We start from the raw sequence: 23,379 nt of genomic DNA, 5'->3' as shown, positions 1-23,379 counted from the left end.
CATCAGCACGTACAAGAAGAGATATAGTTAGCCTGTATATGGAAAATAAATGAGCCATGCCTGCATCAGCAACTCCCAGAATCTGACTTTCAGTCTGAGGTCAGGTAAGAGATGAGGCCTGTGTTGACTTTTAATGAGACTGTGGGAAGAAATCTGGACAATGTGTGAAAGTTGACTTGTATTTCACTCTTTCAAAAGTTGTGATAATAAGTAACTGGTAGGATGACGCTGACTGATGATTGTGGAATACCTACTTTAAAAAGCAGCAGCGGAAAAAATGAACCCTGTCTTAAAAGCACCATGTTGAGGCCAAGCACCTTCTGTAATACGGTGTTTCATATAACCACACTGTCTGAATCTAGCAAGTCCTCTGTTGCAGAATATTTTGTTTTTTCTTTATGCTCCATTAAAATGATTTATTAGAGGAAATTCATCACGTCTGCAGGGAAATATAAACACAGGATAATGCAAAACTTTTCAATGAATGCAGAATAAAAAGTATTTGCATTTTAGAGTTTGTCCATTCATTACTGCTGTTACAAAATATGATAGAAATCACAATCAATTTACTTGAAAGGAAGACAATGGAAATTAGGGAAATTATGAGCATCATAAATACTAAATGTCGTTTTTCTGTAGAAAATTAAATCTGTTAAAGTTCATGCATGCAGATTAAAGTGTAGATCCGGGCCTGTAAAATAGCCGAGTACACACTGGATACCACATTTCTAATCCTACAAATCAGTGCATTTTGGAGTTATAATCTTTACTTGCGTCAATGAATCGAATTGGATTTACACACAAAACTGAGAAATGATTTGTGAAATTAAACCACAGGACTGGGCACATGGCATTTGGCATTGAGGGAGACGCCTGACAATCTTAAGTGTGATATATGTTAGAACTAGAGAGATGTTGGTATTGCACTGCTAAATAGGCATGATTATATAACATAAAAAAGATGTAAAGAGCTAAGGTGTGCATTGCATTGTTGTCTATAAAACATCAGTTCAACCAGGGAAGAGGTAAGAGGCATGGGGAGACTGATGGCTTCTATCACCCAGTAGAAGTCATTTCTTAAAGTAGAGGCTATTTATTTACTTTATTGACACTCAAATTCTTTCTTTACTTGGAATCAAATTTCCTCCACACAGGGTATAAACATTAAAACGGGTTCACACATGCAAACCACCCATACCAGTTATACATTCTGACGATCCATGTGGATTTTTTGTGTACTTTCTGTCACTGTATGTGTGTCTAAAGGTGAGTTTACTGCGCTGCATACATGCCAACTGTGTGTTTTTGCCTGTAGGTGTACGGGTGTCTACAATTCCATAGTCTGAGTATGCCTGCGTACCCGCATGTGAATGCTACCTTTATATGTTGGTGTATGTGCATGTTATTCTGTGCAAAGCTTACAAAACTTAAGGCAACTCATCAAGGTTCATCTAAAACACGATCAAACTTAGACAGACATATGAGTACAACAATGTAATTGTGAAAACTGATACAAAAGTTTATTCAGTTCATTAATAAAATCTAGACAGTACAAATGTGTTACCATTCACATCCACGCTCCAATCATATCTGCATTCACACTCAGTTCAACCACATTGTAAAAACAAGGTTCACTACCAAAGTACACAGACGAGAACATAAACAAAAATATAAAGAGAATCACTACAGGTTGTGCTCAGATCCTGCGATACAATAATGTTCTATAAGGACTAATGGTATGTAACAAATTATTAATTCAAAGGAACAGTTGGTGGCTTGACAAAAGGATTTCTTTTAAAAGAAATCCTATTGGCAAGCCACCAACTGTTGCAATGCAGCAGTTCCGAGACGCGACAAAGTTGCAGTGCGAATCCCTGTTGTGTTGATGTCGAAGTTCCCGTTGGCATGGCTGTTGATGTGAAGTGCAGAGTCCGGGATGCTGTGTGCAGTCGGGGCGATGCATTGGTTCCAAGGAGCTGCGAGGCTGCAATGCAGAGTTTGGTTTCATCATCGAGGCTGCCGTCGATGAGAGATGCAAGTGCCTATGCCGAGGATGCGTTGTGCAGTGGCGGTCCCGAACCCAATGCGGGCGGTGGTGGTGATGCGAGACAGGTCGATTCCATGCAGCAGCGGAGATGCATCGGTTATGTTCAGGGTTGCACCGCACAGCAGACAAGATAGATTGGTTCTGCTAGATCCTCAGAGGCTGGTAAAGCACCTTAAACCAACTTCCAAGGGTCCAGAACTGGAGTGGTGCCACTTGGCAGGGTAGACTCACAGATGGCAGAGTCCAGGTTCAGATACAAGGTTGTTGGAAGCCTGTTATGTATCTGAGGCTTCTAATCAGAAGACCAGCCAACTACCCCTTGGAGTCACTCTGGGTTTTGTGCTCAAGTGATGCAGGTCCAGTCCTTCTCACCCAAGTAAGAGGGCAGCAGGTCAGCACAGCAAATCAGGAGTCCAGCAGAGTGCAGTCCAGCAGAGTAGCACTCCTTCAGCAGCACAGCAGTCCCTCTTCCTAGCAGAGTATCCACAGGTCCAGAAGTATACTGAAGTGGTGGTGTCTGAGGTACAGTATTTATACCCAGCTGTGCCTTTGAAGTGGGGAGGAAGCTTCCAAGGGTTTCCCTTTGAAGTCCCCAGGCATCATGCTTCCTCTATCCTGGCTCCAGACTACCGACAGGGCGTATGCAGCCCTTTGTGTGGAGGAAGGACACAGCCTACTCAGGTATAAGTGGGGTTGAAGTCAGCTCCTCCCTGCCATCCTGCCAGTGATGGCCCATCCTGGCACACCTAAGTTCCCTATTGTGTGTGGCTTTCTAGGAGAAAAACAAAAAGCCTAACTGTCAGCTACACCAAGTTATGTGACCAGAGACAGGCTACAGGCACTAATTGGATAAGACAGAAAAATGGCAACTTTCTAAAAGTGGCATTTTCAGAATGGCAATTTCAAATCCCACTTCACCCTGAGTTAGGGTTTTACATTGTGAGTCCAGAGACACTACATTTTAACTGTTTATCTCTTCTCATTTGGAAATTACACTTCTAAAATGTAATAAGGCAATTCCAATACTATCCCATGGGGATGGGAGGGGGGGGGGGGAGGTGGTAGGCCTTTTAGTAGTGAAAAGTGAATTTGAGTGTTTTTATTACCAGGACATGTCAAACTTAAAGGTACATCTACTACTTTTTAAATCCATTACAACCTCCCCTCTGGGCTGCCCAGGGCCTACCCAATGAGTGACTTATATGTATTAAATAGGAAGGTTTGGACTTGGCAAAAGGTTTATTTTGCCAGGTCGAAAATGGCAGTTTAAAACTGCACACACATACTCTGCAATCACAGGCTTGAGACATGTTTGAAGGGCTACTTAAGTGGGAGGCACAACCAGTGCTGCAGGCCCTCTAGTAGCATTTAATTTACAGGGCCTGTGTACCTGCAGTACCACTTTACTAGGACCGTATAAGTAAACTAAATATGCCAATTGGGGATAAGGGAATAGCACCATGTTTAGAGGATAGGGCACACACACTTTAGCACTGGTTACAAGTGGAAAAGAGTCCTATTGCCAGCAAAAGCTAGATCCGAAAAAATGGAGGAGGAAGGGAAAAGTTTGGGGAAGACCACCTTAAGGCTGACAGGTCTAACACATTGAATTTGGCAATACCTGTTTGCTTGCAACATTGAAATTCTAGTACTGTATATTTGATGAGTAAAAGTCAGGTTCCGATCTAGTTACTATCTGACTAAATAGATATCTCCTGTTGCACAAGTTGCACACACTTTGCTACTTTCAACCATAGATGTATAGCATTAAAAATGTATTACATTTTTACACTAGATCACTGAGCTGATGGATAATATCAATTTGGACAACAGTGCGATTGGTTTAATTTGTGGGTGTAGCTATTGAATTATAATACGTCAGAATGAAATGAGTGATCTAATCCGATGCTGTGAAGCATGTTTGGGGCGGAGGTTATCTGGGACTGCTAACAGCATCTCTGAACCGTTGGTAAGAAACCGGTGGTGAGAAGAAGTTATGCACCTAATGCTGCCCAGCCCTAGGCAAAGATTTGACATGTAAGGTGTTGCTAGGGCTACATGAGTTTGCTTCCAGGTATCTGGGCCAGGACCAGGAGTCTAGGGGTGACAATTCACCGCCTCCAGTCATGGGAAGGCCAGAGACAATTAAGCTGGCTACTCAAGTACATGTTCAATACCACTCTGGCTGCTGTTTCAAGCTCAGGAAGAGGCTGGTAGAAATGTGCTTACTTGGGAGGAGTTTGTGACCTGAATTTCTTCATGTATCACCCAGAGTTAAAATGGTGGATAAAAAAGATGTATTTATTCGAGTCGTTTGAAGCGCAACAAGACAGAAAGGAGGAAAAAGCCTCTCACATAGTGAAATTTGCTTTTTCTCTCATGTATTGGCCAGTGAACAAAAGTGTCAACAGAACATCACGACATTCAACATTTAATATATCAAAATGGCTTTAGACATTTACAACAAGCAACAATGGAATTTCAGGTTTCTCTAAGCTCTTCAATCCTAACAAGTTTCATATATTTTGGTCTAGCAGATTTTGCTATGTGCTTTAGCAAACATTCTATGGGACTTTTAATACACTAGTTATCTGACCACCCCATACATCTCCATCCCAGACCAATCTGCTTGAAAATGTACAGATCTATCTTAGGTGATGAATGCCCTCTTTGAACATTTCTTTATAGAAACACCAAACCAGCCAAAAGGCATCAGTTATTCCAAAATAGTTTTTATATGGATCTGTGGTGTCTGTTAAAACTACAGAGTCACTCTGTCCAGCTACATAGCATATACAATGTAGGTTTAAAAATCATTACAAAGGCAAATGGTTCGGCATTCTGTCAGGGGAGGATTTTGTTGCTAATTAGGTGACTTTGTATATTTTGTCCCTAATTGTCTTAGAAACAAAAACCCATAATAAAGCAATATCTTGAGCTTAGGTTCTCTTTGCAATACAAGCTGAATTAGTAGAGTTAATCTCTAGTCTCAAAGAGGAGTGTTATTAAAAGAATTTCGAGGGTGAAGTTTGCTTTGTAAGTGGTGAATATAAAATGTATATACAGCAAAATATTGCATACTGGTCACTTTTAATATACACCTAGTATTTTGTTTTAAAATCTTTAAGAATTTCTAACTGCATGTATATCTTTACTTGTGAAAAGAAAAAGCTGTACATCCAGCAACTTGTTATCTTAAAAGCAAAGTAAAGCAAATGAATGTATAAGGATATCTAGTGAGTAGCACTGTCTCCTTATGACAGGGGAGGCTTCTAAACAGCAAACACCTCCTAAATGAAAAAGTCAAAAGACCAGCAAATAAAATGTTGTTATGTCAGCATAGTAAACCCATTGAAAAGCAGACACTGGCTGTACCCTAACAAAATGGCTCCTTGATGCTCTATCTCTAGAACCTAGTTGGAACACAAATGGAGCAATGTAATCTTCTACAAAATGCCATGGCCTTGATAGACAGCCCAACCATGCAATGTCAAAAAGTGGAAAACACATGAAAAGCAATGGCTGTAGGGGGCTGACCCAATGTCCACTTTCTCTGTGCAGTTCCTATTGCACTATTCTGAAGAACTGATAACTGAGGTGTTCCGGACAAGTAAAGATTTGGATTGCCAGATCTAAAAATAATGCCCACTCCTACTTATATTTCCAATTGTCACATGGTAATGTTGACGGAATTAGTCTGGTGGCACGACCAGTGACAAAGGTGGACCAATGGCTTCCTCCAGCATCCTCAAGCATAAAGTGGCCTATGCTATCACTGTATCTTGTCATGATTGTTTTGAGTTGAAGGATATTAGCTAAGGCTCCAAGTGCATAGCATTTATGAGCTCAACCTAAGAGGCATAACGTGGCTGTGAGATACGGCTTGTACTTCTTGGTTAAAACGAGCACTGACAGCTCAGCTCCCATTTGGCCTCTGGAGGTCACTTGATTTGTACACTGAAGAAATAGGGTCCAATTTTCTCGGACCGCCAGACTCGTGGTGGCGCGGCGGTGGTGGTCCAGCCACCACCACACTAGCGGTCCAACTGTAGCATTAAGGTTAAATATTTTATTAGTAATCACATGAATCAATGACAGTGGAGTACAGTAGTCAAACTTTCATTCGGCTTTCACATACAGTATGGAGGTCTCCATCGCAAGTGACTCCAAGCTTGACATGTGGTTTTTATCAGTTAACCTAACACAACTAACAAGGAAAACAAAACCCCCTCCCAACCCCCGCCTTCCGCCCCTCCAGTACTCAACTTTTGGGTGTGTGGCCTTTTATTGAAGGTGGTCGGATCTGAGGCCCTTCCTCGTGGCATATGGTTCGTGTTAGTCCTCCTCCAGAAGCTGCAGGATTCATATGTATTTAGGACAGGTAAGCTCCCTGAATTCTGTGAACAGGAGACTGAGAAATGGGTGACTTATCTCACGAAATGAGGCCTTAGACATTGTGAGGGTGGCGGACATCCTCTCCATCTCCAGTATATACCATGGCCTATGGAGTCATCCAAGGTGTGTGTGGGTGGCAATGAACCCCCATTGCAGGAAAATATTCTAGAGCACGGCTCCCAGGGCTAACCCAATCTGTGTACCTCTGCGAGACTTAAGGGGAAAGGTCAATGGGTTTGGTAAGCCCAGGGGTTTAGGCCGGGAACCGGGAAATTTGAGTGTCAAAATGCGTGTCTATTGCATCTTAATTCTGTCAAATATGCAGCAATCTGTGGACATTCCCAAAGTATGTGTAGAAGCATGCCTGGCTGTCCTCAGTACCCGCCAACAGTATGTCCTGGATTGACCCAGGGTAAAATTGCCATTTTCAAACAGCGGTGTCATGGGGTATGGGAACGTGCCCTGCGACCTACTATGGAATCCCAGACGTCCAGAGCCAATTTAATGATGAGAGAGCCCAAAAGGCTCCGCAGTCTATCTGCTCTTTTGAGAAAGGGCACCTTCCAGAGGGGGAGCAGTGCAAGTGTTCTATCTTGAATCAACCAATGTTTTTCAGACTCCCCTCTATTCCATTCTACTAGGTACCTAGCCGCCCCAGTCTGATGTATCGACAAAATTGGGCACCACGAAACCGCAGAGGAAATGGGCCAAGTTTTCTATGCCTAGTTTTAGTTTGGCCCTACAAAAGGGTGGTCCACCTGGGGGTACAGATATCAATTCTGCATATGATGCACTTGATAAACGTATCCTGTAGACATTGGGTAGTACTGCTCCTTGGTCGTTGAGAGCGTCGGGTAGGCAGCTTAAAACCGCATCATGGTTCAGCAATGAACTTAGAATAGCTAAATCAGCCTGTAAGCGTCTCAAAAGAGCTTGGAGGAGAAATTTCAATGAGCCTAGGAAAACTGAATATAAATCTAGTCTAAAAAAATATCACGCTCTTATCAGGAAAGTGCGGGCCACTTACTACAGTGACAGGATTGAGACAGCTAAGAACTCTTCGAAGGAACTTTTTACTATCTTCAAAGAGATCTCGTCACTAGCAAGAGTGACAGCTCCTGACACCAGCTCTGCTGACTCCTGTAATAGGATAGCGGACTTCTTCGAGGAGAAGGTGGAAAAGATCTATTCTACCTTCTCTGACTCAGCACAACATGGATGTGCAGATAGCGAGGGGACATCCAATAAAACAGAAGCAGAATGCCTCTGTGAATTTGTAGCCCCCAGTGGGGACGTACTTAAAGACTTAGCCTTAAGTATTAAGGCAGGCTCACCTAGAGATCCGGCACCCCTAGGGTCTTAAGAGGGAGTCTAGTTGTATTAGAGCCTTATGTCAGACACCTTCTTAGCTCTCATTCACCTCTGGAACTGTCCCTAAAAGATGGAAAGAGGCTATCGTCATTTGCCTAAAAAAGAAATCGAACATTAGCATGAGCCAGATGGAAAATCTACGCCACATTTCACTGGTGCCTTACTTTGCTAAATTATCAGAGAGGTTGGTAAACACCCAATTGACAGCTCACATTAATCACCATAACCTACTTCACTCTACTCAATCGGGTTTCCGTGCCACATACTCTACCGAATCGGCACTGCTTTTATCTACTGAAACCATCCGTAGACATGTAGACGAGGGACAGGCGGTTGCTCTAGTCCTTTTAGATCTCAGTGCCACATTTGACACTGTTACCCACCATACTATACTTCAGGGCCTAAGGGAAGAAGGTATGGCTGGTAGGGCGATGGAATGGTTAAGGTCCTTCTTACATGTCTGTCAGAAATAATCCCCTTTGGGTGAGTATGAGAGTAAACCACAGTTTTCTATCAAACAAACACATATACATACAGTAAGGAGCAATAAATGATTAAAATGAATCAGACATACAAAAGAACTTGTACATTTTATTCATAGGAAAAACAAATTAAAAAAACACAGTACATTGTCAGAATAAAAATTTCATAATAAAATGTGGGACAGTACATAGGGAAAATGGTTCCAATTAAAAAGCAGAGAGAGACACCAGTATTATAATAACATGTGATTAAGTAACTCCAGATCTATAAATTCCACAATTTTGTAGGAGTTTCTTATCTCTTGTGGCCTAGTGCTCCTCCACCAGAATAGAGCATTGACGCGTTTCGGTTTATGGCACATACACTTCCAAAGCCAAAAAACCTTCTTCAGGAAATAACAATAAAATATCCCACAGAACCACAATGTCTGGAAGAAACAAATACATACAATAAGATATACAAACTCTTGACTGTCTAGTTGCTAATGCAACAACATGTAATATAGTACTGCTCCTTAAACAAACACAATGTCACAAACCATGCACATATCTGCGGAAATACATCACATATATTACACAAATAAATATACAACTTTTGATATGCCTGTTACATGTATACTAGTGCATATGCGACATACCGGTTACTTCGACTCGGTGCATATATAGGGCATTGATTTGTAGATATATCTACACCTAACAAGGCCAGTGTTTTTAAGTCCAAAGAGAGGTGCGAAAGAGAATGGATATCAATCATATGTCCTTATTAACATTTTGAAAGAGATATTGATCATTTACCTTCAGGGAAATTCAAAACAAGTGTTGTCTTAGTTACGGCCACTTCTATTACTTCACCACCTTCTCGGTGTGTCTACAAAGAAATATTCATTGTCACTATAAACACCCTCTAAATATCTATGTAAAGCAATTCTTCTGCTATCATTTGTACAGGATGCATTAGAGATGTGCATGCTAGGGGCACAACTTATGCAATTAAATGCACTGGTAGCTTGGTGATACTGGAGGTTTTAGCCTCATGTTGCTTAATATGCCCCCAAGTTGTATAAACAACCAAGCAATGGAGTGCCCATGGTCCTAGTGCGATCCAACCAAAACTCCATTAACAAAAGCGACACTAATTTAAGGAAACATTTAAAAAATGAACATTATGTAATTGCAGGTACGGCTCACTAGTTATCTATGGGCCGGGTAACAAACATTAGGGAATGTTGGATTGAAAACAACCGGTTATCAGACCGGTTTAGGTCTAAAATAGATGTTGTCTGAGGTGTTAGAAATAGGACTAAGAATCTGCAACCTATGACTTAATAAGTAATAAATGGACATATAGCTTTTTACAAAAAATAGAAGAATCACTGTACCAAAAGCGTAATATTTGTCCTATATTGTGAGGTTATTTTTTTAAATACTAACTAATCCTCAATAGGCTTTTCCAGTATACTGAGGATTTTTTGTGGGTACATTTGCAAATGCTTATTTATTTACAAAAAATTATAGAGATAATATTGTTGTACTGTTTTTTCTGAAATAACTATGTTCTGAACATATTTTTGTGATGATTACCTTTTTTTTTTTTTTTTAATAATTAGTCTCTTATGTTCTCAACATAATGTATTCTGTCATATGTCAGGTTTAAAACTAAAGAAAAGAGATTGTTTGTGTAAATTGGCTAGTCGTGGTAGCATTAATATACATACATGTATTTATGTACAGATTGTTATTGATATATTGTATATAAATTGTTACTGACTATTTCAATTTCAAGACGTTTTTGTAGGGTAATTAATCTTGAATGTTACAGGTGGCTTTTTATGATGAATTAATACCATCCATTCCTGTGAAAATTATTTGTTCAGTCACTATCATGATAGTACACACATTGTTGACCATTCAGCATTTTAATGCCCAGTAAATGTTCTAATTAGAAACATGTGTCCGATAATAGCAGGCAATATGGCAAGACAACATGGTGCATATGATGGCTGCTTTGCTGACACCTATAGACGACTTAAAACCCTGTTTATCAATGCGGACATGAAAACTGACAGATAGCAGTCCGTTTTTTGTTTCCTATGAAGCTGACATAGCCGGATGCTTGTTTCCTATGGCTATCAAGCACCATTAGTACAAATAACATTGTACTTTAGGTAGTCCGTTGTTTATTATTGTTACTGCCGATCCGGAAGTTGTTTCTAACCCGGAATTGCTTTATCCCAAACGCGCGTTTTTTTCGGATATAAACCGCCCTACATCAAACTTCAAGTAATAGCGGAGGTCTTACCACGCAGTACCCCACGTTACTATTTCGTCTATCCGACCTGCAGGTACGTGCTATTTGGGTGATAGTATGATAGGGACCCCTTATGGCTAGTTTCACGATTCCGGTATTGTGCTAACCTGGAGTTTCCGCATTATTTATATCTTTTGTAGACTGCGGGCGGTCTGACCGGGAGGAAGGCTAATCTTGAAGACGTGACTTTTTGCCGTCTTCGTCATTATGATGCAGCATAGTTTTATGCGCATCGGACTACTATTCTGAGGTATATTTAGCCATTACTTTTTAAGCTATCATTGTGACCCAGATTGACGCATTACAATATACATGTTTAGCGTAGATATCTCACGTCCAAACATTGGGATATTCCTATCACGTTGTTTTCAATCCAACATTCCCTAATGTTTGTTACCCGGCCCATAGATAACTAGTGAGCCGTACCTGCAATTACATAATGTTCATTTTTTAAATGTTTCCTTAAATTAGTGTCGCTTTTGTTAATGGAGTTTCGGTTGGATCGCACTAGGACCATGGGCACTCCATTGCTTGGTTGTTTATACAACTTGGGGGCATATTAAGCAACATGAGGCTAAAACCTCCAGTATCACCAAGCTACCAGTGCATTTAATTGCATAAGTTGTGCCCCTAGCATGCACATCTCTAATGCATCCTGTACAAATGATAGCAGAAGAATTGCTTTACATAGATATTTAGAGGGTGTTTATAGTGACAATGAATATTTCTTTGTAGACACACCGAGAAGGTGGTGAAGTAATAGAAGTGGCCGTAACTAAGACAACACTTGTTTTGAATTTCCCCGAAGGTAAATGATCAATATCTCTTTCAAAATGTTAATAAGGACATATGATTGATATCTATTCTCTTTCGCACCTCTCTTTGGACTTAAAAACACTGGCCGTGTTAGGTGTAGATATATCTACAAATCAATGCCCTATATATGCACCGAGTCGAAGTAACCGGTATGTCGCATATGCACTAGTATACATGTAACAGGCATATCAAAAGTTGTATATTTATTTGTGTAATATATGTGATGTATTTCCGCAGATATGTGCATGGTTTGTGACATTGTGTTTGTTTAAGGAGCAGTACTGTATTACATGTTGTTGCATTAGCAACTAGACAGTCAAGAGTTTGTATATCTTATTGTATGTATTTGTTTCTTCCAGACATTGTGGTTCTGTGGGATATTTTATTGTTATTTCCTGAAGAAGGTTTTTTGGCTTTGGAAGTGTATGTGCCATAAACCGAAATGCGTCGATGCTCTATTCTGGTGGAGGAGCACTAGGCCACAAGAGATAAGAAACTCCTACAAAATTGTGGAATTTATAGATCTGGAGTTACTTAATCACATGTTATTATAATACTGGTGGCTCTCTCTGCTTTTTAATTGGAACCATTTTCCCTATGTACTGTCCCACATTTTATTATGAATTTTTATTCTGACAATGTACTGTGTTTTTTTAATTTGTTTTTCCTATGAATAAAATGTACAAGTTCTTTTGTATGTCTGATTCATGTTAATCATGTATTGCTCCTTACTGTATGTATATGTGTTTGTTTGATAGAAAACTGTGGTTTACTCTCATACTCACACAAAGGGGATTATTTCTGACAGACTTGTCTTTTGGTACCCTACTCCTTTGGGTCTCTGGGTCCCTCTCTGTTTTTACAGACCTTCTTACATGTCCGCAGTTTTCAGGTGTCGCAGGAACTCTTCTATTCCAAAAGTGTCAAGCTGGACCAAGGGGTCCCTCAGGGCTCCATACTCAGCCCCACCCTCTTTAATCTCTACATTATTCCCCTGGCAGAGATTATAGGGAAGTTTGGTGTCAGTGTGGTGTCATACGCTGACGACACACAACTGGTGGTGACATTAACTCAAGATTCTGATGAGGCAGCCATCAATTTTTCAACGTGTCTACAAGAACTGGTGTCATGGATGCCTTTTATTGCCTTAAAATCAATGGCAATAAAACTGAGGTGCCAGTGATAGGTAAGGCTCCCTTGACCGGGTCATCTGCATTGTGGCCTCAGACGTTGAGACCAACCCCTCCCCCAAGGGATCAGGTAAAAAACCTGGGGATGTGGATGGATGCCAAACTATGTTTTGAAACTCACACCAGGCAGGTGACGGTAAACTGTTTTGGGGTCCTGCGTAGTCTCCGGAAGACCTTAGATGTACTCCCTATTTCAGCGAGTAAAACGATGGTCCATGCTCTTGTGACATCACGTCTGGACTACGGGAATGTTCTTTACCTAGGAGCAAATATTAAATGTGTACAGAGACTCCAATGCATTCAGAATGTTGCAGTGCCTCTCGTTGTAATGCTCCCAAAAAGAGCCTCATCCAACAAGGCCCTGGCTTCCCTTCATTGGCTCCCGGTGAGGGAACGAGTTCTTTTTTAAAGCTATATGCGTCAGCCACCGCATCCTGCAGAAGAAGGGGCGTTCCTATCTGCATGACCTTGTTACCCCGCATGCTCCCATCCTCAGTCTGCGATCAAGTGGGATGGGTCAGGTAGCATCCCAACCATCAGAAGAGCTAGGATGGGCGAGCGCTCCTTTCGCTTTTTAGCTGCCACACATTGGAATAAACTTCCGATAGGGCTCCGGCTGGAATCCTCAGAGATTATTTTCCGGAGAAAGCTCAAGATGTGGCTTTTCCCATCTGTTAATCTTCATGTTTGATCCCTTTCTTCTTTACCTTACTGCCTGGAACTGTTTCTTGTCACAGCGTGGGGACACACTAGCTAGTGTAGCCAAGCGCTTTATAAGCTTGTTTATTATTTATTTATTTATCTGGGCCTGCCTGAAAATATTTCTTCAAATCTGGACTGCCCAACCCCCCACCCTCATCTGGCCTAATATAGCTTAGGTTCCTCCTCATGCGTGTCCTCGCCCCAAGCCACATAACCCTGTGAAGCTCACTCGGTAGCGTGGGTAGCACTCCCGGTGGGGATACCGGGATCGTCTGAAAAAGGTATAAAGTCTTTCGGAAGTTCGGACATTTTAATGGCTGGAACCCACCCTACGAGGTAGAGGCGGTGGTTCTTCCAGCTGTGCAGCTCCCCTTTAATTTGTCGCAGGAGTGTGTTCTAGTTGATCGCAACAGTCTGGTCTACAGAAGGGGAAAGCTGGATCCCCAATTAGGGTATGGACCCCTTCACCCATTTAACTGGACAGATCTCTTTCAATGTAGACAAGTGTGTCCCTAGTAAGCCAGAGGCTGGAGATTTCCCCATGTTTACCTGGAGTCCCGAAGCTAACCCAAAGGCAGACAGTTCCCAGAAAATTGCCGGAAGGGATGTGGTGGGGTTGCCTAGGGGGTCCAGGACGTCATCTGAATACAAGCTGACTGTGTGTCTCTCGCCTCCAAAGAGGATGCCCTCAACTTTTGGGTTATCCCTAATCACTGTGCTAGGGGCTCTATGTATAAAGAAAATAACAAGGGTGATAGGGGGAATCCCTGTCTGGTACCTTTCCTGATGGGGAAACGAAGAGAAGAAACCCTGTTTACTCTGACCACCGCCTTGGGGGAGCCATAACAGCTCATCACCCAAGCCCGGAAGCGGTCACCAATTCCGAAGTGGGCTAGGGTCTTCTCCATGTATTGCCAGTGAACCCTATCGAATGCCTTCTCAGCATCGAATTTCAGGAGAAGGGATTCCAGTCTTGTGCGGTCTGCCTTATCTATGAGGTGCAGAATCTGCTTTGTGTTGCACTGCTCTACCTACCTTGGATGAAACCGGCCTGATCCAGGTCAATTATGCTCAGCATCATAGGGCCCAGGCGAGCTGCTAGAATGCTCGTAAAAAGCTTGATATTGACATTTAACAACAATATCGGATGGTAAGAGCCACAGAGTTGCTTATCCTTTCCCGGCTTTGGGATTATGATGATAGCTGCTGCCAACATATTGGAGGGTACCGAGCCGGGGCCCCAAATGAATTAATAGGTCTTGTGAGGACTGGAGCCAGGACCTGACCGAATGACTTGTAAAACCTAGAAGGGAATCCATCTGGGCCTGGGGATTTTAATGGCTTGAGACAGGAGATAGCGAAGATTACCTCCTCCACCCTGATTGGGGCATCTATCAAGGTTGCCTGGGAATCATCCAAACTTGGGAGTTTTCATCCCTTCCAAATAAGCTCTATATGTTGTGTTGCTAGCACTTGACTCTCGTATAGCTCTGCATAAAAATTGTGGAACTCGTTTGCTACCTGCTCATCTCCCACTATCTCACCTCCCACCTGGAATTTCAGTGACTGAACACTCGTCCGTTGTCTCTGGGCCCTTAACTTGTTTGCTAATAACCTCCCAGATTTGTCCCCCCCATGTAAAAAGAGTGTTTCAGGCAGAGGGCAGCATACTCCACCCTGTCGATGCCAATCCCTGCCAGTTGAGCCTGTGCCAAGCGTAGTTGGTACCAAACCCTGGGAGCCCCAGTGCGACTATGTATGCGTTCCAGTTGCCTGACTTATGCTGTCAGCTGGTCCCGTTTCACTCTACGCGCCTTATTGTCGGCTGCTGATATCGCCATGAGTTCTCCCCTAACTACAGCGTTCATGGCCTCCCAGTGTGGAAATAGTGATACCAGGGGTATCATTCTGTGCAAGATAATTGTGGATGGCGTCCTTAAGTTCCTGTACAACTGTGGGCCTTTACAGCAAGGTCTCCTTTATTTATTTATTTATTTATTTATTTATTTATTTATTACAGGATTTGTAATACGCATGGCTGCCTCAGCAACGAGGCGTCCCAGCGCAACCAGAAACCAGACAAGAACATGGAAACACAGCGAGCGACAGATATCACATAGTAGGGAACAGCCAAGTCTTCAAATATTTTCGAAATGTCAGAAGGTTGGGGGTGGCTCGAATACTTACTGGAAGGGAGTTCCACAGTTTGGCCGCCAAGAGGCCAAATGAACGGCCCCCTGCCCTTGCTTTCCTAACTCGGGGGACACAGACCAGACCTTGATTAGCCGAACGCAGAGGGTGACTAGGCAGGTATGGCTTCAGTAGACCTAATAGCCCCACAGGGGTTTGGAGCCTCAAAATTTTATGCGCAATGCCTTAAACTGTATGCGTGCTTCGTGCAGGTACCTTATTGATGTTTCTGCATCAGGACCTCCAACGTGAGAATCACTGCATCGTGGTCTGTTAATGCTGCTGGCTCTATCTCTATGCCCTGCATGATGAGTTGGACCTCCTTGGTCCCTAGTATGTAGTCCAACCGGGCGTAGGCTTCCTGGGCATGTGAGTAGAATGTGTATTGGGTAGATTGTGGGTGGGCTTCCCTCCAAAGGTCTAGTAAACCAATTTTTCTGCAGCCACTTGCATCCTCCCTTAGAAAGAGCCCTGCTTGATCAAACTTTGAGACAGACCTATCCCTGCCAGTGTTGAGGACTAGATTCAAGTCCCCCCTCCCAGTGTCATGCGGTTGTGTGTGGACATCACCTCTGAGACTTCTGTCTTGAGGAACTGCTCCTGACCCGTGTTCGGGCGTAAAGGGATCCCACTACAAGGTTATTACCCCCATTTTGGACTGACTGTACTAAATATCTGCTTAGATCAATGAGAGAGAGAGGACTAGATAGGCTAGACCGTATCCCCTGTATTATGTATAAATATCAATAAGGACTAGCTACAAAGAAGATTTAGGAGACTCAGGTAAGTACGTCAATACATAAGGAAAAGCATTGTCTTCCTTATAAAGCCCTCACCCACCGACCTAGTCGGTGGCATGCTTCATTATCGGGCCCACCACAGTGGCACCGAATGTGCCCCGGGTGTGCTTCAACGCCAGGAGACTGCGGAGCTGGTATGTTACTTAGTGTGCAGTGAAAAGGGTGAGAAAGTGAAGATTTAAAAGCTATACAGTAGGTCCCAGCACCCGAGGGTTACTTAACTTTAATGAGCTGGGCCTCTGTTAGCGGATAAAAAGTCAAGAAGACGTAATTAGGAGTGTGAGTTATGACCTCCAACGTCTAGTGTGGTCTACATGTTTCAGCCAGTGCCTTGTAGATTTTAAGCTGGCTTTCCTCAGGACCATTCAATTATGTGAGAAAGTGCAAATTAAATAATAAACTTAAATTTTAAGTGGTTGTGTGGTCTTTTGACTATGTGTAGCGCACGCTAAGGCGCTATAACTGTTAGAGGGGGATTCCCTCAAGCTTGACTACAGATAACACATAGGACAAAGACAGGTCGTACATGATAGAGTCATATTAGTATGGTATATTGTTATACCACAAATTGCCGACTTATAAGGTGGTGTGCGACCTATAATCGGCTATGGTGAGTTCATGCCAAATGCATGAGACTGATGCATTTGGCATGAACTCACCATAGCCGATTATAGGTCGCACACCACCTTATAAGTCGGCAATTTGTGGTATAACAATATACCATACTAATATGACTCTATCATGTACGACCTGTCTTTGTCGTATGTGTTATCTGTAGTCAAGCTTGAGGGAATCCCCCTCTAACAGTTATAGCACCTTAGCGTGCGCTACACATAGTCAAAAGACCACACAACCACTTAAAATTTAAGTTTATTATTTAATTTGCACTTTCTCACATAATTGAATGGTCCTGAGGAAAGCCAGCTTAAAATCTACAAGGCACTGGCTGAAACATGTAGACCACACTAGACGTTGGAGGTCATAACTCACACTCCTAATTACGTCTTCTTGCCTTTTTATCCGCTAACAGAGGCCCAGTTCATTAAAGTTAAGTAACCCTCGGGTGCTGGGACCTACTGTATAGCTTTTAAATCTTCACTTTCTCACCCTTTTCACTGCACACTCAGTAACATACCAGCTCTGCAGTCTCCTGGCGTTGAAGCACACCCGGGGCACATTCGGTGCCACTGTGGTGGGCCCGATGATGAAGCATGCCACCGACTAGGTCGGTGGGTGAGGGCTTTATAAGGAAGACAATGCTTTTCCTTATGTATTGACGTACTTACCTGAGTCTCCTAAATCTTCTTTGTAGCTAGGGATATTTGTACTAAATATCTGCCTTTGACCTCCGCTATTTTGGGGCCCACCTTCCCTTTAAACCTCTGCGCTACTAGCAGAACCTCTCCTGCTATTTTATCCGGGGTGGAGGACAGCTTTAAGGCAGTGGCAATCTTTGCCCAACAAGTGAGTCTCCTGGGGGAGGGAAAAAGCTGCCTCTGTGTTTTCGAGGAATGATAACATAGCTCTCCGCTTGATGGGGTATTTAGGCCCTTAACATTTAGTGAGAGTACCTTAATTACCTGTGGCACCATAACTAATGTGGGGTGAATCATCTAAGTGACCCCTGCCATCTTTCGTGATACAGGTCTCCTGCCGCCCCCTTGACCAGGGTATTACCCATGTATTGGCCATTCGTGCGTGTGTGACCCTCTTTAAGTGAGTACTGGATACCCCCAAACATAAAGCAAGCATAACTGAAAACTTAAGGCAGGCAGTTTGAGTCAGAGACCCGCTGGTCGAGTCCACAAGTCCCTGGCAAAGGAAAACATTAGGGATGTGTGGTGGCCCATGAGTCCCCACCTCCCCCCCGGCAGCTCACGCTCGCCACCATATAAAACCAGAACTTTACTGGTCCGGGGTTTCATGTCGCGGCGTTTTCTCGTTGTTCCCTTGACAGCGACTCCAGTACCTCCTGGCGCTCCTTCGCAATAGTTGCCGGATCTGGCTTCACGTTGTGCTCCCTTGGTCGTCCTTTTTGAATCCAACGATTCCTCCTTTGCTGCGGCCTTGGCTCTCCCTTCTCCGAGTCTTTGTCCAAGGAGTAGAAGAAGTTGCATGTTTCTTGGAGGGACCAAAGCTGTAGTAGTTTACCCTCCCACCGAAAGATAAAATGAAAAGGATGGCCCCAGGAGTAGGCAATCCCAAGGTTGCGTAGGTCTGCAGTGGCTGTACGGAACTCCCATCTTTTCTAAAGTGTGATCATGGCCAGATCCGGATATAAACTTCTTTGATGTCACTGGAGAGTTCCCCTTGAAGAGTCTGAATGTCGTCTCTCATTGAGGCTAAAAGGGACTCCAGGAATGTGCGAGTCACTGGCTCCTCCATTTTTCCGGACTCTTGGTCGGATTGGCTACTCCGGTGCGTTTGTCCATCACCCTCCGGCCCCGAAGGGAGCCTGATTAGCATATCTTTTAGAGTACGGTCCTTCTTCCCCTTTGTGGCCACCATATTGGGGATACGGTCCGGCAAGTGGTACAAGCCCCAAATGCTGTTGCCCCTCTTGAGTGGGGGTTCTTTGTCCTAGGGGAAGCTTGCTAGAGTTCAAGATGATACTCTTCAGCTAGACCATCCCACACTCCCTTCCTCAGTTCCGAGGGCCCGGTCTCAGCCGCGTTGTCCGCAGCACTCCTCATAACCCTCGGCAGTCTAGGGCCCGAAGCGATGCAGCCCCCTAGCTCCTGGGCCCTCTGAGGTCCAATAGACCCGACTCAGAATGCTGGTGCCCGGCCGGGGTGCTCCCGTTTTCGTGTTGGGCTTGGGGTTCCATCGGCCGCTCCCTCGCCGGCTCTCAGGGGAATATTGCAGGATCATACTTAGGCCTCCTGTGCACTGCAGATTAGGATATGTCGTAGGTGGGGGCTCGCTGCTCTCCTTCTCCACCCCTACTCCCTGGTGTCAGTGGCAAGGCTCGGCTGGCTGTCCCCACCTTCCTGCTTGGCCTGGCGAGGTTCCTCCTGGCTAGGAGTGCCCCTCAATCTCACTCTGCTAGGCCATGGCATGCCCCAGTAGAATGGCGCCTGTGGTAGGCCTTGTTGTTCAGGTGCGGCACCCTCCGGCCTCTCCCTCCGCACACCCAGAGATGATCACCCAGGTCTGGCTGCTGTTGCTGCCAGTGTTCGTAACATTTTTTAGCATCTCCGCTGATCTCTGCCGAGGTCAAAGGCTCTGCTTTCCCCCACCGCAAACCCCCGGTAACCAGCGTCTCCAGCTGGGGACTTCTCTTGTGTGCACCCGCTGAGACCCTAGCTGCTTTCTTCCGGATGTGGCCTGAAGCTTGGTGTGGCGGCCGCCATTACATCTCTGTCTTGTCTCGCTGTGGCCGCTCACGATGCTGTAGAAACTCCCGCCGGCACAATCTCGCTCCAAGTCATAGTGCCAGATGGTGGTCCCCTCTGGGATCAATCTATGAGACCCCAGAAGTCGGGGTCGCCTTAGGAAAGTGGCGGCGGTGGCGAGCCAGGAGATGAAGACAAACACGTCCTATCCGCTCGCCATTTTGGTCACACAACCCAACCGTCCGATTATGATGGGTGGTCGGACTGCCTTGGGACTGCCAACGCCACCAGTTAACCGCTTTCCCTGAAGGTGATGAGCGACAGTCCAACCAAGCATATTCTGAGTTTCCCCTCCGCTCTCCGGTTCCACAGCCATAAAAACCATGGTGGAGAGGAAACAAAGGCCCCCCTGTGTGCATGCACACCAGTTATGACACAGCATGGACATTACAGTCCATGCTGTGAAGGAACCTTGCGTGGAGTTCCCATTGGGGTGCCTTTTTCAAAGGCACAGCTGCCTTTGAAAGAGTTACCGCAGCGGGACCCGCCACGCCACCTGCACGCCAGATCACTTTTAAATTGTAATCTGGCAGCAACTCTTGACGATGCTGGGGCGTGGCGGTGGCTTACCGCCGACCCACCGCACAGCCAAAATGTGTAATTGGGCCCATAGTGAATGTGACTTTTCTGTTAGTGTTAATAGCAAGTGGTCCTGAGGCTGTGCTAGTGTCGTGCCTGCTGGGCCAAGGAGCGTTTATACAATTCAACATGTTGTTTGTGTCACCTAGTCCAAAAATGGGAACAAAACTGATAAGTGTGCACTGTGCACCTAAATTAATTTGCTTATTTTTTTTATTGTTGTTTCGTTTTGCTAAAACACATTTATAGCAGCCCTGCATTCACTGGCACACCACCCCACCCAAGAGCACGCGCATGCAAGTGCTACAGTTTGTTAGATTTCGGTACCGAAATATGAAAATAGCAAATCAGTGTTCATGAATGAATGTTTGTCACATATTGCGTTTGGACAGCTGCCAGGCAGCACATTTTATCACCGTCCATTATTCATATAAATTTCAGACCAATAACAAGGTGTACATGAGGGTTTGATGATCCCTGAGAAACTACAATATCTCTGTCCACCCCCTCCCCCACTTTCAAGTCTGACTGGCCACAATGTATCACCCCCACAACAATAGCTCGTGACAAAAACATGAAAAGAAAAGAGATGTTTTAACATGACACTTGACACTGTCTCACTGTAACCCACATGCACAGGGCTGCAAGATAACCTGTAGCATGCATTCAGGCAAGCAGTAAAAATATAAATAAAAAACCTCTCTGACTGAAAGAAATGAGTTTGATATGAACAGTTCCGAAAAGAAATTCTTACCTTCCTCAGTCATTGTGTCATAATATTTTAGTTTTCCATACGCTCCAAGCTCTATAACGTCACAGTAAAAGACACACAGTAAGGAACTAGAATACTTAAGAACCCACATGAATACTAGCGTGCTTAAAAAGAAACAGTCAGCAAACAAGCATGCAAACGTACAATGCTAACTGCCAAAAGCGATTTTAATTTCACTACAAGCGTTTCAAATTTTTAACGTTCGAAACGACACAAACAACCTACTTGACTGGAAAGGTGACTGATACATATGCTCCTCACCTATGACAATGATGCATTTCACAGTAGCGGCTCGCACAGGTAAGAGCGGTGAGGCGGGGTGGAGGTCAATGGATGGCAGGATAAGTAATATTAAATAAATGAATAAATAAAAACACTTACCTTGCGCTCGCCGAATCGCCTACTAGGTATGTGGTTTTATTTGTTTAATATTACTTATCCCGTCGTCTGTCGACTTCTACCACCCCCCACCTCGCTTCCGCCCTACCGCTATTACCTGTGGGAGCGGCTACTGGCATTTCATAATAATACAGAGCTCCCAAGAACGTCGATAATCTAGGCCAGAGCTTAATTTCGGACAATGGTGCAGGTGGCACTCAATTGTAGGGCCCAGAACTTTTTTTCCTACATCACACGTTGACATAGAACACGTGAAAGAAAGGCAGAAATGGTAGAAATGAGGGAAAACAGCGACAAAGGCAGAAAAGATGCATGAACAAAACGTGTAAGAGTGACCCCCAGATTCATCATGCTCCTCTTTTGCGAGTCCTTAATAGCGATTATTAAGGAATCGCTATTAAAGACTTGCAAAACGGGATGCATGTAGAAATCGCAAAATTTATAGTGATTTCTACATCTTCCTTATTTGCGATTCGCTAATTGCTAATCGCAAATAAGGAATGACTTCCCATTCATTCCTATGGGCCAAAGGCCCAAAGGCCCAAAGGCCCATAGGAATGAATGGGGAGTCAATCCTTTTTCGCGATTAGCAATTAGCGAATCGCAAATAAGGAAGCGATTTCAAGGGTGCCAGGGTGTCCAAAGGACACCCTGTAGCACCCCTGAAATGGTGATTTACACTGGTGTTGCGTACACACATGTCCAAAGGACATGTGTGTGTGTAACATCCAACTTAGAAAAATGCACTAAAGAGCATTTTTTGAAGTTTTCGCTATTTACCACGAAGTCAGACTTCGCGGTAAATAGCAGCCAAAAATTGCGATTTCGCAATTCAAAAATGGTTCATGAATTGCATTTGAGGCATCTCAAATAGAGATTCCTTAAATGCAATTCTTCGCAATTTAGCGATTTCAGATTTTGCGAATATTGCGTTTTGGATGATGAATCCCAAATGCAATAAAAGAGCTCGCAAAGGGCCAGATTCGCAGAATCTGGCCCTTTGCGAGCCGATTTTTCCTTCCTCCCTGTTGTGCAGGGAGTGTACGGCAGTGGACAATAGGGACACGAAGTGGAATTAAGACTAGATAACCTTGGTTATCAGCGGTTCCAGCACCCATCACTGCCGGCGGCATGCTTCTAAGAACAACTTTGAGCCCTGGCACATATTCATTTAGAATGTTTTTACAAATTCGGCCCTGTGTACTACTATATCACATGAATTGTATTACATGACAATTATATCGCATCCACTGCATCAACCTAAGCACTACCTCTCAATGTAGGCATAGGTTAGAACGTGGGTACTAGCAAATATTTTTCCAGAGGCCGAAAAGTTTCATCTTTGGTGTGACACGAGGACCGCACTGATGCCAGCATTGTGGTGGTGGGCCTGGAGGCATAGCGTGGGTGTAGCAGAAGAGAAGCATGTACATCTAGTGGCTGAACTGAATTGCACCATGTGGAACCAGAAAACCTGCGATGACTACCGGCTTCACCACTTTACCAAATTGTGTAATCCTAAACAGTTGTTTTATTTCAATTTCCCTCTTTTTTTTTATCACATATAAGAGGACCTCAAAATACATGACTTCAGATTGTGTGCTGTACAAAACCTTCTCCTGTGTTTGGATTTAATCACTAATGGCATTGTTGTCAGAATGGGGGTGGAGATCAAGATCTGTTCTCAATTCATATTTGAAAACTATCACTTTTTAAATTCTGAATGCACTGCTAAAATCTTATTTACTAAGGTGAAGCAAGTCTGCAGGTTACAGAAATAAACTTTATGAATTTTAAAGAGGCTCTCAAATATTTTTTTTACATTTGTTGTCTTTAAAAACGAAGGTGTTCCTAAAGTTAAGGGGTGCAGTACATCCTAGTTACTTCCTTTCTTTAACTGCAACTAACCTTTAGATAAATGCCAGCTGTTTAT

The 23,379-nt window shown here is 43.7% G+C and overlaps 1 protein-coding gene across 1 annotated transcript in view; it reads right to left on the bottom strand.

The window, feature by feature from the left end:
- LOC147666316 (sodium/potassium/calcium exchanger 2-like) overlaps positions 1–23,379 on the bottom strand; it is a 680,903-nt gene that overhangs the window by 5,674 nt on the left and 651,850 nt on the right. The window contains exon 6 of the mRNA XM_086949140.1: positions 21,030–21,080. Coding sequence (XP_086805266.1) covers positions 21,030–21,080 — 51 coding nt within the window. The remainder of the gene's footprint in view (positions 1–21,029; positions 21,081–23,379) is intronic.

Source organism: Lissotriton vulgaris, unplaced genomic scaffold (assembly GCF_964263255.1).
Source record: "Lissotriton vulgaris unplaced genomic scaffold, aLisVul1.2 SCAFFOLD_1243, whole genome shotgun sequence".
Classification (NCBI taxonomy): Eukaryota; Metazoa; Chordata; class Amphibia; order Caudata; family Salamandridae; genus Lissotriton; species Lissotriton vulgaris.
Note: the sequence above shows the minus strand (reverse complement) of the source record. Positions and strands in the feature narration are given on the sequence as shown.